This window comes from Miniopterus natalensis, chromosome 15 (assembly GCF_054644295.1).
Source record: "Miniopterus natalensis isolate mMinNat1 chromosome 15, mMinNat1.hap1, whole genome shotgun sequence".
Lineage (NCBI taxonomy): Eukaryota > Metazoa > Chordata > Mammalia > Chiroptera > Miniopteridae > Miniopterus > Miniopterus natalensis.
This window is the reverse complement of record NC_142095.1, coordinates 6,359,806-6,376,413: the sequence shown is the minus strand read 5'-3', so window position 1 is coordinate 6,376,413 and position 16,608 is coordinate 6,359,806. Positions and strand designations below refer to the sequence as shown.

Below are 16,608 nucleotides of genomic sequence, written 5' to 3'. Positions count from 1 at the left end.
ACCAAGGTATTTAGAAATAGCCCGAGGCATTGTTCTGGCCAGGTGGGGATCCCAGACATCAGAGCGTCCAGACGGACTTTGTCTGGGGATGTACCCGAGGTGGGTGACTGCTGGCTCCGGCTTGGTGTCCCCTTTCCCTTGAGCCCTCAGGTTTGTGCTTAAACAGGGAGCTGGAACTCGAGGGGGAAGGCCCGCAGCACTGCCCTGAGCCCACCCCACACACCCCCCGGCTTCCCCAGACCAAGACCCCTCTGTAGACACTGAGATACTGAGATAGCACCCGGAAAACATCTGTATCGGGGATTCTGTGGCCCCACAATCCTGTCCCCTTTTTTCTGTCATCACATTTTATAAGACTATTGGGGATTTTTATGAAACATCAGTGTGTTGAATATTTGAGTTTTCTAAATGCCTGAAGGAAGTTATTTGTGCTAAAAATGACAATTAAAATAATCCCATCTGTAGCCATTCATGCTGCAGAGAGAAGTCTGAATCCATGAAGGGAACCTTGCAAACCAGGTGTCCCCGGGCCACAGGTTGAGGATCACCATGAGGAGAGGACATGTCCGGGTTTTGTTACCTTTTATATTCCTATAAAGAGCTGTGCCTACTCAGTTAAAGTATGTACACATCATAACATTCTGTTAAGCACAGCTAATTTTTAATTTTTTACAAGTACTAAATGGATATTCTTGTAAGATAATTCAAATAATATAGGGGTACTTTGAATGAAAAGTGTAAACTCCCTTTTACTTTCCCTTCTCATCCCACTCCTGCACTTAGAGGTCACCTTTTCTATCAGTCCTTGCAGGCTGTGCAGTGATACGTGTCGCACTGTTTGCCCAGACACCCTCTCCGAAATGACCAGAGGAGCGGTGGTGTCCACACTTTCTAGAGGAGCGAAGGAAGATGCGTAGAAGCCGGGCCAGGAATACATAGCTTATGAGATGGCCAAAGCAGGATTTGAACCCAGGTCTCTGCTGAAGGAAATCAGACCGCTATCATGTCTCAGCCTGGCTTATCTTTCCCTCTTCATCTGTCAGGGTCACTTCCTGACTGGTGCCAAGGTCAGATTTGCAGTTCCCTGTGAAAGAATGCCGAGTGGCAGAGGTGCCTGCTGCTCTGGTTTGGGCCTGTTAACCTGTGCAGTCCCACAGTGAGTGATAACCTTTTGACTCCCTGAACTTTTTCATGTTTTCTTTCGACTTGTAAAACAAGTTTGCGCAAGGCCTTAAACACCTAAAACAAACTGCAGCTTGTCTTCACTGATCTCCCCACCTCACCCCCACCACTCCGGGCGCTTCTCTCTCCCTCCCCCTTAGCTGTTATTTGAAGCACTTGAATAGCCACCCGCTGCCCCCGACCCCTGCCTTTTGGGGGCTCTGCGCTGTGGGCAGGACTCCCTCCTGCAGGGCGCATACTCTGCATTCAGGCGCCCCGAGTGATGGAGGGCAAGAGAGCACCTGTAACCCCAGTTCACGCGGTGGTGCCACATCGCCAGGTGGCGCGGCCCACAGTGTGGGGAGACCTCAGGGAAGATGAGCGGCTGTGGGGGCCTCTGAGGATTCTAAACACAGGCTCTGGCCAGATTGGGATCTCCCCGACCTGGAAATCAGGGAACCCACAGAGTGTAGATCTAGTCTGGGGTCTCCTAAGTTTGGATTGGGTGGAGTTGCCACTGACCAGACTAGAACACAAATGGGACCAATAGGTTTGGGTAACAGATGAAGAGCTAGTTTGTGCAGCATTGATGTTTGAAGTCCCCGAGGGCATTTAGCACTTAAGTGGATGCAATTCTGGGAAAGACATTTTTTGAAGTAGTTATGAGATGACAGCACTCTTTATTTTTATTTTTAAAAGAGAAATAATTCCTTAAGTCATAAAACCTTGCTTCTAACTAGAGTATTGATAAAACCAGGAATAACAGGACATCCTAAAACATGGACTTGCCCAGATTCTTCTTTCCTCTCCTGCTTCCATTCGGACACTTCATTCAGATGACCTGACAGTTTTCTACTTTCAGAACGGTCTCTAGTCACGTCCCTTAGAACCAGCCACTGGCCTCGTTCGGAAAGGATCCTTAGTAACTAAAGCTGTCAGTGATTTTGAAGGCAGACGTGTAGTTCTCACTGTGTGGACAGGAATTCACATCAGTAGCCCATAGACATTAAGTTGGTGACTATCATACAAGAAAGAGTTCCTAGGTTTTATGCTAGAACTCTGGGCCCGCACATGTCCACCGCAGCCCTGCTGTTCTCAGAAAGCATTGCCTTTTATGTTAGCGTTGGGTCATATGTCAGTTGCTGGTGACCACAGTTGGAACTGAGAAGCGTTGCATAAATCCTGCCTGTTGGAAGTGGTGAAAGGTGCCGGTCCCTACTTCATCGGTCCTGGTTTTAGGACATTCCATTCCCAGTGCTTCTTCCATGACTCATGGCTGCACTGATAAAAGAGACAAAAATAGAGGTTTCTACCTAGAACCCTACTTCTGGTCTTCGAATTTTTATTACTTTCCAATCCCTGTTCGTTCTTTTCACTCTCTAGAAAATTCACGTAAGAAATGACTTTTAGAAAGTCTCTCAGTAGTCATGACATTCCCCCCCACCTCCCCACCGTTTGGCAATTGCTTGTCCTCAAATTAATCATTAGCATGCTCTTTTATTGTTTTCATTTTGATCTTTTGTTAGCCTGCCTACAATGAATATTATAATATAAACTCCACCTCTAACACTAGAAATAGCCTGATTCAGTTGTGTTATGGTCCCTGGACCTGCTGAATATCAGCAGATGTTGTGGTCTCATTTCCAGCCGGCTTGAGAGCCAGTTAGGGGGACCAGCACCTACCACCCTTATACTAACAAAGACTTCATGATCCTCCCACTCCTTTCCACAGCTGCATGAGTTGGAAGATTTTTTTTTTTAAACCAAGGGAACTGTATTTATTAAGTGATATTTCTTTTTCCATTTTTATTAACCAAGGGTCTATAGCTGGTTCTGAAATCAGAACATGTGCTTCAAATAGTATGAACATTAAATTTGATTTCTCAGGTGGTTGACGTTGTTAACCGTGTACCTTTACTGTGAATAGAGAATTCCATTAACACTTCTTAAAAATGAGAATAGTGTGAAGTCCCTGGTCGGTGCTCTTTCTCTCACCTCCCTACCTCCAGCCCCCAGTTACAGACTCTGGATCCCTGTGGTCCTAGGATCTCAAGCTGAGGCTATGATCTATACCTTGGGAGTTTGTAGTTTTATTAGCAAGCTTTTTTTTTTTTGATGGAAAATAATTTAAAATATCCACTAAGATGAATTTTTATTAAGACAAGTACCACCTCCCTCCCCATTTGTGGGGGAATGTAATAGAGAATCCTTCTTGCTGCCATTCTTGGTCCTGTCTTACCCGATGTGTAGTCGTGGAGACCCGGGCTCCTGACTCACCACCCTTTAGCCGGTGCGTGTATTACTAAAAGGCCTCCCTGTTCCTCTCCCCCATCTCTGAGTTTTTCTTCTCTGCTGGCTCTGTGCCTTCCTGAGCCTATGAGAGAGAAATAAAAAGCCTGGAAAATAAGGGAGTAACCGGCCTGCATGACCGTGTTGTCTGTGAGGGTCGTTTGCCTCTGAAGCTGCCCCCTTGGAGACGCTGCTCTTCTGCCCCACTGTCGCTGCTCCCGATCTGGCGTCGCCTGTGCCTTGCACTGTATTCCTAGGTTTCCATGTTCAGGAATTGTTTGATCCCTACCTGGAGACAGTGTATATATTCATGTTGGTTTTGTTTCTTGACTGCTGATCGTGCGTCAGCTCCTACCCCGCTGGGTGAGTTTGCTGGGCAGATGCTCCCGAAGAGAACATTTCCAAATAATTGGACATGGTTGTTGCTGCTGAGGTTAATATTTGACAGAAAAGAAAGTTTTGTTTAACCAAATAAGGATTTGGGGTCATCATTAGTGGACATTTATATTACTCTGTATTTTTAAAACATCAGTTTTGTATAATTGCACTGTCAGATAGTATCTCCAGTTTAGCAGAGAGACAAGGTAAAAACCAAACCAGTTTATCCACAGTGAAAGTAGGAGGTGGTAGGAGAAATAATGTAACCAAATTCATTTTATAAAAATTGTTTTTGTAGGATGTATATGGAAAGATACGAATTTATTGTATCTCAAATGCAATATATATTCATGGTCAGGATTGAGTATAGTAGTAAGCAGTATTAGACATTGACAGTATTTTAACAAAATTTTTGTTTTAACCCTAATTTTTATACTTATGCACTTTTTTGTAAGCCATTTAAAATCCCCTTTCTTTGGGGAGGAGATAGCCAAGAGTATGTTATGAACAAAAACTTGGTAAAAACCTCGCCTTGTGTGATGAGCATTAGTGAAAAGGCGGGTTTACATGAGTTAATTTCTAGTATGTAAGTGTTTTGTAAAATGAGAGACGTGCATTAAAGGGAGAATTGTAATTGCCACTTGTTCACAGTGGCGGCTCGAGAGCTGGGGCCAAGTGACCAAAAACAGCAGGTTCAAGTTGGACAGAGAGGGTTTAAGTTAAACATCAACCTATATAAATTTCCTTTAAAAATCTTGATGAGGTACTATTGGGGCAATAAGTGCTTCTCACTGGACAGTTAAAGAGCAGGTGCCACCAGCCACCACTCCTCAGGATGTTTGACTTTGAAAGGGAAGGGCCTTTGGATTCCAAGATCAAGGCAAAGAAATGTGGGTCAGTGAGTGGACCGAGTGCTGAGCCAGCTCCCTGTGCTGGAGCTGCGGGCCGGTGATTCCTGGACCCAACCGGCAGTGCCAGCAGGCCGCTCAGGGGCACTGCGGAGCCAAGGGCTTGCACTCAGTGACCCTTGGGTCCCTCTCGTCCTCATTTGTATACTGTTTTAATTTTAGTGGCGCTTTCCATCGGCTTCGCTAATTTCCACTGGAGTGTCCTTAGGAGAGTTTATTGCACGTGTGAGACACCGCAGTGTGTGGCTTCTGTTTGTGCCTTTACTACTCTCTTTGTTTAGTTTGGACCAAGGAAACGGTGTTTTATTAGCACATTTTCATTCTCTTGGAAAATACCGTAGAACCTCCTTTATTTGGGGTGTGTGAGTTTAGACAAAAACAGCAGTCAGGTGTCGGCAGATGCGGTCACACAGGCCATGAGGTCTGCCCCTTGTCCTCGAGCCGTTCCTGGGCTAGGAAGCTCCTTGAATTCTTCTCTCTGTGAGTGTTTATATAATCATGTCTCTACTGTTGTTTTTGGAATGAATTTTATGGTACCCTTCTAAAATGGATTTATCCTGTTTTCATCTGAAAAGACATCATTTTCCCATCTGATTGCTTTGTTTTTTATTTAATAGCAAGAAGTAAGGGTTGTTTGTTATTGTAGGAGTCGGTCTGTTGCTAGAGTTGGAGGTCCTCAGATGTCAACTAGCCCAGCCGTAGTCTGCAGGATGCCTTGTGCAGAGGATTGGAAGGCAGTTGCCCAGCCTTTGCTGGAACACTTACAGTGATGGGAAACTTACTACCTTTTCCAGTGTTTTAACAGTTTTATTAAGTAGGTCCTGCCGTTTTTAAGCCAAATTGTGCCTTCTGGTTACTTATACCATCAGTCCTAGTTTTGTTCTCAAATAGTCCATGACCAGTCTTTTCCTCGTTGACAGCCAGGAGTATTTCTCTCCTCTTCAAGCTTTAATTTTCTCATCTATAAAATGATCATGAACACCATGATCTGGTTTTCTCACCAGGACCGAGGTAAAAAAACTGAGATCATTGAGACCTTAGGCAAAATCCTTTTCATGTCCAGCATATTACCATCTTAGCTTTATCTCTGGTGTATAATGTGATGGGAAAACAGCCGTGTGTGTCCATTGGTTTGGGAACCTTGATGGGTATTTTCCAGTTGATGTTCTTGCCATTAACAAATGAATTAATTCATCTCTTCAGTCAACATGTATTAACCATTCACTATGTGCTTGGCACTGCTTGGGCCTATAAGTCAATATAAAAGCAGTGAGCAAGACAGATACCGTCTCTGCCTTATCGAGGCTTAACATTTCTTCCCTAGATCTTTTTACTTTGAGATATAAATCCTTTCAACTGTTCAAAACAAAATAGTCTCCTTTAACTCAAGTGTTTTTGGGTTTTGGTGCAATATTTAACAGTTTGTCTTTGCTTTGCAGATATATGGAGTCTGGGAGTGATCCTTTTCATGTTGGTGTGTGGTCAGCCACCCTTTCAAGAGGCCAACGACAGTGAGACCTTGACAATGATCATGGATTGTAAATACACAGTACCGCCCCACGTGTCTAAGGAGTGTAAAGAGTAAGTAGAAAAAGTGGGGGTACATTTTAATTTTTGAACTTAATATTCCTGCTCTTGTTAAGTGTTTTGGAAAGTTAACCCCAGAATGTGATTTTTTGAAATTTAATATTAGAGTACGGAGTATATTACTTGATTTCTTACATATGCCAGTTTTTAAGAGACTCATCACGTGCTTCTCTGTCTCCAGGAGTGGGGTTACTTTCACTTGAAATGAGACATTACCACAAGAACTACTTCTCTGTTTGCATCAGCAACAAGCGTGACCACCTGGAATCATTCCAAGTCCCAGAGAAGAGTTAGGGCATTTCTGAAACAGACCATCAACACACCATTTTAGGATTTACGTAGTGTGTCTCCTAATTTTATTCACTTTCCCCTGCCCCCCCCCCAGTTGACTAAAGAGCTCTGTTTTGGTTTATGTGACTATGGGAAGCCAACTAAAAATACACTCAAGTTGATTGAGATTGAAAGTACTGTACAGTACTATGATATGTGTAGTGAGAAATACAATGGAATAAAGGAACTGTTGGAAGTTCAGTATTTCATTGACGTTATGGGTGATATTTTTAAATGAGCTCAGCTAGGATTATAGCTACTAAAAGAATTTTGCTGTAGTAACAGTGTTGAGTTTCTCCCATCAGCGGGTAACTATGTATGGTGCCAGGTGGGTACTAGACTTATCGGAGGGAACCACCTTGTGATTATGTATAAGTGTGTAATCACTATGCTGTACACCTGGAACCAATATAATATTGAATGTCAACTGTAATTGGAAAAAAGAGCGAGAAGAAAATCTGAGAGCTTGAAGAAGTCTCTTCTCCAAGTGGAGCCCCATCTTGGGCCATGGTGGAGCATTAAGAACTTCGGTGTTCAAACTCTCCGGATTCAAATGCTAGTCTCTCTCTTTACTAATGATGTGAGAATGATGGAACCTACCTTTTTAGGATCACTATGAAGATGAAATGAATTAATGTCTGTAACGCTTGTAACTCAGTCCTTAGCGTAGAGGAAGCACCTGATACGGATGTTGATGGTGACGGTTATGCCCTTACTATTATTCTTCTGTACCCCAGGAAGCAGGGCAGACATTGGACGCATGCTAGATGTTTGTACTTCAGGGAGTACCTCCACAGCCCCTACTCAAAAACTAAAACCTCAACTTGTTTTTATATTGACACATGTTTTTCACAAGGATGTTTAAAATGTGTCTAATAAAATGAACACCTCTGGACCTATGATCCAGCTTAAGAAATGGAACAGTTCTAATAGCTTAGAAGCCTTCTGTCTCCCTCCAAGAAGAATTACCTTTAATAATCATAGGACTGCTCAGTTTTCTACTTTCTCCTATGTCAATTTTGCTAAGTTGTGTTTTTCAAGGAACTCGTTCATTTTATCTCAATTTTCAAATTTATTGGCCTCAAGTATTTATAATATCCTCTATATTTTTAAAGTCTACAGGTCAGCGGTGGTGTTGCCCTTTTCATTCCAATATTGACACCTATTGACTTCTCTTATTTTTGTCTTGTATAGTCTTGCCTGAGTTTTATTATTTTATTAGTCTTTTCCAAAGAACTACCTTTGTTTGTTTTAACAATGGACTTAACCTTCCTTTCTAGCCTGATCACACGGATGCTGCAGAGAGATCCCAAGAGAAGGGCCTCTTTAGAAGAGATTGAAAACCATCCATGGCTTCAGGGCGTGGACCCTTCACCAGCCACCAAGTACAATATCCCCCTCGTGTCCTACAAGAACCTCTCGGAGGAGGAGCACAACAGCATCATTCAGCGCATGGTGCTCGGGGACATAGCGGATCGAGACGCCATTGTTGAGTACGTCACCACTCACCTGTACGGGGGCCATGGGTTAGGATTCCAGGAATGGACAGTGTGTCATGGATAGAGATCCCACTTGGCAGGGTTGTATCATTTATCTCTAGAGTTCCTGGTCCAGGGCCTGGCTTTTGGGTTTTGTTTTTATTTTTGTACTAGTGACCAAGGGGCGTGCCATTGAACACTGTGGGCTTTCTCCGTTCCTACCAGGGTGGATCGGAACAGCCTGGAATCGGGCTAATATAATCATTGCTTTGTTTTAGCAATGATTCATTCCCATAATAGGTCCTATGTATAAAATTTGAAGCACTTCCACAAATGAAAAGTCAGAAGTTACTTAACCCTTTGAAACAGTTGGTATGATGGAAAGACACTTTAGGAATGACTTCATTTTCCTCCCTGAATTGGTTTAATGTTCTTAGCTCAAATAAATAGCTGCTGTGGCACCATAGAGCTACTTAACGCATGTAAAGTCAGCCATAAACCCAGAAGGAACACTCAGATGGTTCAGGAGGGTCCACATGTCTGTCCACTAGTGAGCATGCGCCCAAGTGACCCGGGAGCTGGACACCTGGGCTGTCCTCCCAGCCCTCTCGGTCTTACTGCGTGAACAGCTCCTCTGCAGGTGGCGCCTGCGCTCGGACGCACGTGTTGACCCACCTTGGCGCCTTACTTTGGAGTCGTGTTCTCGGCCCACCCTGCCGGAGGAGCTGTGGCCCATGCACATGTTGTGAAAAGTGATCTCCATGTCGTTTCTTTCCTAAGTGCTTGTGTGTTTTCACTAACTACAGAAAGGCCCTAAAAAGCCTGGTTGGGTATTTTGGGGCCTGGTGGGTCCTCTGTCGCACCCCATGCTGTTCCCTGCGAGGGCAGCTGCAGAGGAGCGGGCAGGCCGCGTGCTCTGCGGGCCTCACACCCCAGGAGCCCCCGGCACCGGCGGCGGGCCTCGGGCCTCGGAGCGTTAGCTTGGCAGTGGGTGGGTGAGTCCACTGACGGAATGTCTGAGGCTGTGTCCACTCCCCGTTTCCCTCAGAGCCCTGGAAACCAACAGGTACAACCACATCACCGCCACCTACTTCCTGCTCGCCGAAAGGATCCTGAGGGAGAAGCAGGAGAAAGAAATCCAGACCAGGTCCGCGAGCCCCAGCAACATTAAGGCCCAGTTTAGGTGAGAAAAACCTTCACTGATTTTAGTAAGTTAACGTTTTGAAATAGTGAACGTTGTCTGCTTGACTAATGCTTCCTAACCCTGGGTTGAGAGCGTGAACTGTGGTGACGCCTCATGGGGGGGCTAGGGTGTCTAGTTATTTCATTAAGCTCTTCTAGGTCTGACATGTATTGATTAATTCCTTATTATTTTATTCCAGTAACAAGGCCAATTTTTCCCTCAGTTATTTGAAATAACTTTTTTAAATAACAAACGGCATTTCTGGGCCATGATGTTATCTCAGGATTTCAGGGATTTGACAGTCAGATCAGCCAGTTAATTTATTGGCTGCTTGACCTTGGGAGGTCACTTAACCTCTCTGACTCAGCCTTGTGCTCCAGGAAATGGGAGTAGTAACACTACTTCCTGCGGGTGTGGTGAGGGCTGGATGAATGAAAATCTGAGGTCCTTCCTCCACCGCCCTGCTTGCTGCCCTTGTTAGGACTGTTCACCACCACTGTCCTTTCTTCCCTCCCTCTTTCCTGAGCTCCTTCTTCCTCCCACCTCCCCAGCTCCTTTTTCTCCTGCCATGTAAGCTTGCCATTTAAAAATCAAAGCTTAAGAAAGGTTACTTTTTATGTCATTATTATGAAATTTATTTAGAATTCATAGCCAGATAACGTAACTCAGAGCTGTAGTGATTCAAAAGCCAGAGGATGCTCCCAATTCTGAATAATGCTCTACACGTACCTCCAGCTATCTATGAATGTATGTGTGTGAGTATATAACTTATTTGAAAGGGGAGGAAAACCATTGGGTTTTTAATTGCTTGCAGTCAGCCTGCCATGCTAGGTTGTTGCTTGGCTGGAGCGACAGAAAAGAGAGAAGAAAACAGCCCAGGTGGCTAAGAATAAAGAGTCAGAAGTCTGAGCTGGAAGCTGAGGTTAGGAACCGCATGTCCTGGATGTTCTTCTGTAATGGAAACTAGGCAAGCTGTCTGGTGTCTGCTTGGAGGAGGCTGGGCCCCAGGGAGCCAGGGAACTCTGGGCATGAGACAGACAGGAGAGTGACCCTGAGAGGAAAGGGTCAGCCTCGTCCTGACCTGAGCCCTCTGGTGGGAAAGCAGAGCCTCAGAGGAGTCACGGCTCACTGGGCCACCTCGTCAGGAGCCACCCCCGGCCTGTGGGAGAAAGGACTATTTGGATTTTAGCTATTTTCTGTTCAGTGAAACAGAACAGAGCTCCATCTAAAGGAGATCAAATAGTATCTGAGTTAAATTAGTTTACTTCTAGAAATTGCAAAGCCAACAGTAGCTATAAAGCAGCAGCAGAGTCTTGCACACAGTTTTCCTTACCCTCCTGGGGATTCTGGAGGGAGACTGTGAAGGTCTCCCTCCCTCCTGTGGCCCAGGGCCCACCGGCAAGGGGCGGACATCTGCCTACCTGCCTTCTCTTTATATCGCTGTGACTTCAGTGTCCAAACTCTGGGCCTGACTTGGCTCTGTTGCAGAGAATGCCTTGTGGTCAGAGTGGCCCGGGATGTAGAAACCTTACAGAGTCAGAAGACTGGTGTTTAAATCAGCGTAGTTAGGGCTGCAGAGAGGGCTGGCCAGGGAGAGCCCGCTACAGAGTGAACACATTCTTAGGTTCTTGCCAGGGTTGGGTGGAAACACGGTGTGGTCTGTCAGAGAGGCCTTGTGAAGTCCTCCAAGGAGCTGAGCTAAGCACGGGAGGTGAGTGCGCGCTTCCTCTCAGAGAGAGAGTAGGAAGTGGGGAGAACCAGCGGGGCCTGACCACAGGGTCCCCTCCATCCACCAGGCATTCACTCAGAGGGCTGCGTAGGTGGCAGAAAGAGCCACCACCCTGCGGCTTTAGTAACCACGGAATCCAACCTAGATGTCACTGTCTTCAGGCCTGTGTGATCTTAGGCAGGTTACTCACCCTCTCCGTGTTTCAGATTTCCTCTCTTGTAAAGAGGGGATAACAGCACCTGCCTCGTGGGATTGTGGGATCAATGAATTAATCCCTGTAGGCTGTCAGCAGTGCTGGTTTCATAAGCGCTCAGTGTGACTCACATAACCTCTTGTTGGCAGCCTTTCTTCTCATTGTGATAAACCACACTTTTCTCACGTTGTGCTGGGCCCAGTGGGTGTGAGCTCCTTAACCATGTGATTGACTCGTGTAAACACGAGCCAGTGGTTCAGAAGTGGCAGGTAGTGACCACTACTGCTGCAGCCCTTCCCCATCCTGGCTCCGGGGGTGGGGAGAGGCAGAGAGAAGAGCCTTCCTTATGTCTGTGCCCCTCCCCATGCTTGAGGGACTGGCTGCCGCTCAGGCGAAGCAGGCACACTGTCAGCACCTCGCCCCCCACCACGGGCTCCCCCAGTGTTTGCGGGGTGAGGCTCTGAGTGGCTGCTCAGCCTGAAAGCCATGCTCTGTGCAGCTCTGCAGGACCCCGAGGCTCTCCGGGAGGTGGGACATTTGTGCTGGTGGAGGACAGATGACTTGTCCAGAGACACTGCTTGACCTCAAACCATTGTCAAACCCTCAGCTTCTGTGGACTGCCGAGCAGGGACTGTAGCAAGTGGCCCTCCACCCTCAGGAGAACCTGATCAGGCTCGGAGTTGGGGGGAAGATGTCCGTTATAAATTCCTATGAATTTTATCAAGCTGTAGGTTTAATTAGGTTTTATTTCTAGGATAACATAATTGGTGTGAAATGAAAATGTCGCGTGGAAGTGGCTGTTTTAAGTGTCTGGCATCTGCCAGTCCCCTGGGCAGAGAGGACAGCTGAGCGTTCCAAGATGTTTATTCAAAACAGGCCAGAGACCTCGTTTTCAAAAGTCTCTTTGGGTACCTAGCAGTGTTCTTGTTACTTGGGTCACTCCAGATTGGGGGTAAACGCAAAGTTTAAATGATAGTGGATTTTGCTGTCGGGCACTCTTGTGGGAGCACTTCAAATGCACGTATTTGTATTTGGCTTACTGCATTTTTCAGTTGGTGAAGAGATTTATATATGCCAGTGCACACTGACTCTTCTCTCCAACATCCTCATACTTAAGTCCATCGAACTATTTCCATTTATTTTTGTAGATACCAGACTTTTACGCCACCGTATAATATCTGGAGGACTGAAAATTTCGGGTGAATTTTATGAGCAATAATATACCTTCAGAGGCTGTGCCCTCAGACCCGGGGGGACAGCGTGGGTGCTGTTCGGGCGGTGCTCTGGCGCCGACCCCCTGGCTGCGGCGTGCCCTGGGGCCTGGGAGAGGCGCCTCCGCAGCCCCCGGGGCCTCCTCGGGCACCGGCCGCAGGGCGAAGGGCGCCCCGAGCCCGCGGTGGCTGCTGCCGGCGGGGCGGGCGGGGGCGGGGCTGCTGTCTCGTCCGGGCATCTGCCCCTGTCCGTTGCGGGGTGTCCCCAGCGTCCGCACGTGTCACATGGCTCGTCTCTGTCTGTCGCAGGCAGTCGTGGCCGACCAAGATCGACGTGCCCCAGGACCTGGAGGACGACCTCACGGCCACGCCCCTGTCCCACGCGGCCGTGCCTCAGTCTCCCGCGCGGGCGGCCGACGGCGTCCTCAACGGGCACCGCGGCAAAGGCCTGTGCGACGCGGCCAAGAAGGACGACCTCCCGGAGCTGGCGGGGCCCGCGCTGGCCGCCGCGCCCCCCGCGAGCCTGAAGCCGGCGGGCGGCGGGCGGAAGTGCCTGTTCCGCGTGGAGGAGGACGACGAGGAGGAGGAGGAGGACCGGAAGCCCGCGGCGCTGCCCGCGCAGGTGGTGCTGCGCCGAAAGCCCTCCGTCACCAACCGCCTGACGTCGCGCAAGAGCGCGCCGGTGCTGAACCAGATCTTCGAGGAGGGCGAGTCGGACGACGAGTTCGACATGGACGAGAACCTGCCGCCCAAGCTGAGCCGCTTGAAGATGAACATCGCCTCCCCGGGGACGGTGCACAAGCGCTACCACCGGCGGAAAAGCCAGGGCCGCGGCTCCAGCTGCAGCAGCTCGGAGACCAGCGACGACGACTCGGAGAGCCGCCGGCGCCTGGACAAGGACAGCGGCTTCACCTACTCCTGGCACCGCCGGGACAGCAGCGAGGGGCCGCCGGGCAGCGAGGGCGACGGCGGCGGCCAGGGCAAGCCGAGCAACGGCGGCGGCGGGGCGGACAAGGGCAGCCCCGGCGAGAACAGCGCGGGCGGGGGCAGCCCCGCGGGCGGCGCGGGCGGCGCGCCGGGCGGCTCCTCGGGCAGCACGCGCCGCTGCGCCGGCCCCGCCAACTCCACGCAGCTGGCGTCGCGCAGCGCCGGGGACCTGGTGCAGAGCCTCAAGCTCATGGGCCTGTGCCTGGGCTCGCAGCTGCACGGCGGCACCAAGTACATCCTGAGCCCGCAGCACGGCCTGTCCTTCTCCAGCGTCAAGGTCCAGGAGAAGTCCGCGTGGAAGATGTGCATCAGCTCGGCCGGCCACCCGGCGCCCGCGCCCGCGCCCGGCGGCCTCAAGTTCTTCTCCGACCACGTGGCGGGCAGCGCCGCGGGGCTAGAACGGATACAGAGCAAGAACCTGAAAAATAACGTGCTCCAGCTACCTCTGTGCGAAAAGACCATCTCTGTGAACATCCAGCGGAACCCCAAGGAGGGGCTGCTGTGCGCCTCCAGCCAGGCCACCTGCTGCCACGTCATTTGACTGGGCCGCGGCCACCGGCACGCTTCCTGCTCAGAGCGTGGAGCCCGGCTCCCTGCGCCGTTTCCTTTCGGTTTTCCTCTTTTGCAGCGGGCAGTTATTTATTGTTTCCCTGTGTCGCCCGGCGCTGAGACAATGCATGGTCGTTGTGCATGCTGCTGCTAGACACCGCCTTTCTGTCCCAGCCGAAAAGTCAGTCTCTGTGTCACTTTCACATTCATAATTTTAGTGTGATCAGGATTAAATTAAAATGTATATTTGGAACACTTAAAATGTATAAATGGAGCACTTAAAAATTTAATGTTCCGCACTTAACCTAGACCGAGAAAAAATGCTTTTGTTTCCTTGTTGAAAAACCTAAATTCCTGTCCTGACCTTCTGTGGCACGGAGACTCCGTGCTCTGAGGACACACTGGTGTCCGTGACAGAACCAAAGCAATAACGGTGTGACCCGACAGGCCTGGAGCCCGCGGACGTGCCCGCCAGCCTGCCGAGGCCGCGCCGGGCAGAGCACAGCCGGCGTCTGCGCTGAAACCCTAAGCCGCGATTTCAACGTACCCACACCTGTTTGTCTTAAGCTATAGTGTGAGGGAAAGTTTGGGCTCTTAAAGTTTAACTGGAAGAGATTTCCTTGTTTTGTAATAGGTGAGATAAAGTACTTAGATTTGTAAGGCAGCTCCCCCTGTAGTGGTAAATTACAAGCAGACAATCTTATTTTGTAATGTGATAAAGTGAACTGATGACGTCTTAACTCTACTATCGAGTGTATGTCTGTTTAACAGAACAAAGTGATGCTCGGTGTAAATTCCTTCCTGTGGGGCACAGCCCAGGGTTTCCTTCGAAACCGTGTAGATAGAAGAAACCATAGGGCCTGATACAGAAGCAAAGGTGCGCACAGAGGTTGGCAAAGTCAGAACCCCTAAATTAAAAAAACAGAAACCACCCATATATATATACACACATGGATTGATTTTTATGAGTTCGGTAATTAGGTTGTCTCTCTTGTTAGTTCCATTTTACATCTTTTTTAGCTCAATTAGCTATGAAAATTGGCTGACCCAAAAATTCATATAAAAGGGTAGAATCCACACATACAGCAAGCAAAAATGTACAAAGCCTGCTCCATTCTTGTTTTGGGGGTGTTTTTTTGTTGTTGGAAGCTTTTTTCACTTTGCCTTCCTGCCAAAACAGTAATCAAGAACTCTTGCTTTAAACTGTTCCTGTACAAAGACTCCTTTTGACCAGATAGTCATCTTTCATGACGTTTTATCTGTAGGACACAATATATTGGAAATCACTGGTTGGAAGGGGCCAGATGCTACTTTTCTTTGCTGGGCCCTGGGGATCTAAAAGGCAATGCTTAGCCACATTGGTGATATGAGGTGGCTGGGCCCGGGGCCTTCCCACACCCATCAGCCTCCAGTGGTGTCCCTGAAGTGGCAGTGTCCTGGCACTGCAGTGGCAGAGCACCATGGACGGCATTCCGTTGGTCATGGTTTCTCCAAGTATACACTGATCTTGCTCCTTTAGTGCTCACATATTTTACTCAGAACTCGGAATTTCACTGTATACTTACTAGACTAAGTAAAGACGATACTTCAACTACTTTTACTTTCTAGACCTAGGCTAGATATGTTTTAAGCTATAGCTCTAGTTCATTGTGATATTTATAAAATTGAAAGCTATGAGACTAGGTGTGTGGGTGAAGCCATAGAACACATTTGCTTGAAATTCTTGAGCAGGGATCTTATAAAGGGCCAGAAATAAGATGTGTGGTTCACATAGACCGTGAGCGTAACATCTGTATTAAACGTAGGAGAGAAGTTTATAAAGGGCATTGGCAATAAACTCTTTGTTGCAGCTGTTTTCCAAGTAATGTAAATACTTTTTCCTGTGATTATGTATAGCCTTGGAATGGCACCTTTTAACCCACATGTGTTTGGTTTTCAATGGTTTTTTTTAATATTCAGATGTATATATGGTGCTCACTTTAGATCAGCAGTGTTGACCATTTATGCTGCATAGCTGTATCATAGCCTTATTAGTTGTGTGTGGTTGGTTGGCCCTCTGGGCACACAGATGTCAGTCTGAGTGGTGTCTCACTCGTTCCTAGGTGAATGACTGTGCATGTGTTGTATGTCATAGTATGTTGTCCCATAAACGGAAGGGAGCGAGTAACCATTACATTAAGATAATATTGGACCAAACTATTTACCTGCTCTAACCAGTTTCTCGTACCCCTTAACCTGTCTTCAGAAGTTGCATAGAGTTACAGTAGTGTGTAAATTAAATATTGTGGACAATTAGTCTTGTATTTTTCTGTATGTGTGTGTGTATATATATACATATATGTGTATATATATAAAAAATATGTACTTCTGACAATTCTATCTGTATTTAAAGATGTGACAATCTTGACACCGATTTTAAGAGTAGCCGTGAGACTGAATCAAATTAAAGGGATTTCTACCACGTGAGAATCGACGTGTGTTAAGAGGGTACAGAATTATCAGCCGATTTGGCCAGTTGCTTCCACTGCTGGTTGATTTTCCTCATTGTGTAAACATTGACAGGTATGTGACAAATGGGAAAGAATCCAAATAAAAAAGTGGCATATTGGTGTTCAGCAATATAAA

At 47.6% G+C, this 16,608-nt stretch overlaps 1 protein-coding gene across 3 annotated transcripts in view; it reads left to right on the top strand.

The window, feature by feature from the left end:
* The window catches only part of SNRK (SNF related kinase), a 36,172-nt gene extending 19,564 nt beyond the window's left edge, over positions 1–16,608 (top strand). For all 3 annotated transcript variants that reach the window (XM_087824828.1, XM_087824826.1, XM_087824827.1), the window contains 4 exons: positions 6,176–6,317; positions 7,934–8,146; positions 9,180–9,314; positions 12,757–16,608. In XM_087824828.1, the coding sequence (XP_087680954.1) occupies positions 6,176–6,317; positions 7,934–8,146; positions 9,180–9,314; positions 12,757–13,975 (1,709 nt within the window). In that variant the 3' untranslated portion in view covers positions 13,976–16,608. The remainder of the gene's footprint in view (positions 1–6,175; positions 6,318–7,933; positions 8,147–9,179; positions 9,315–12,756) is intronic.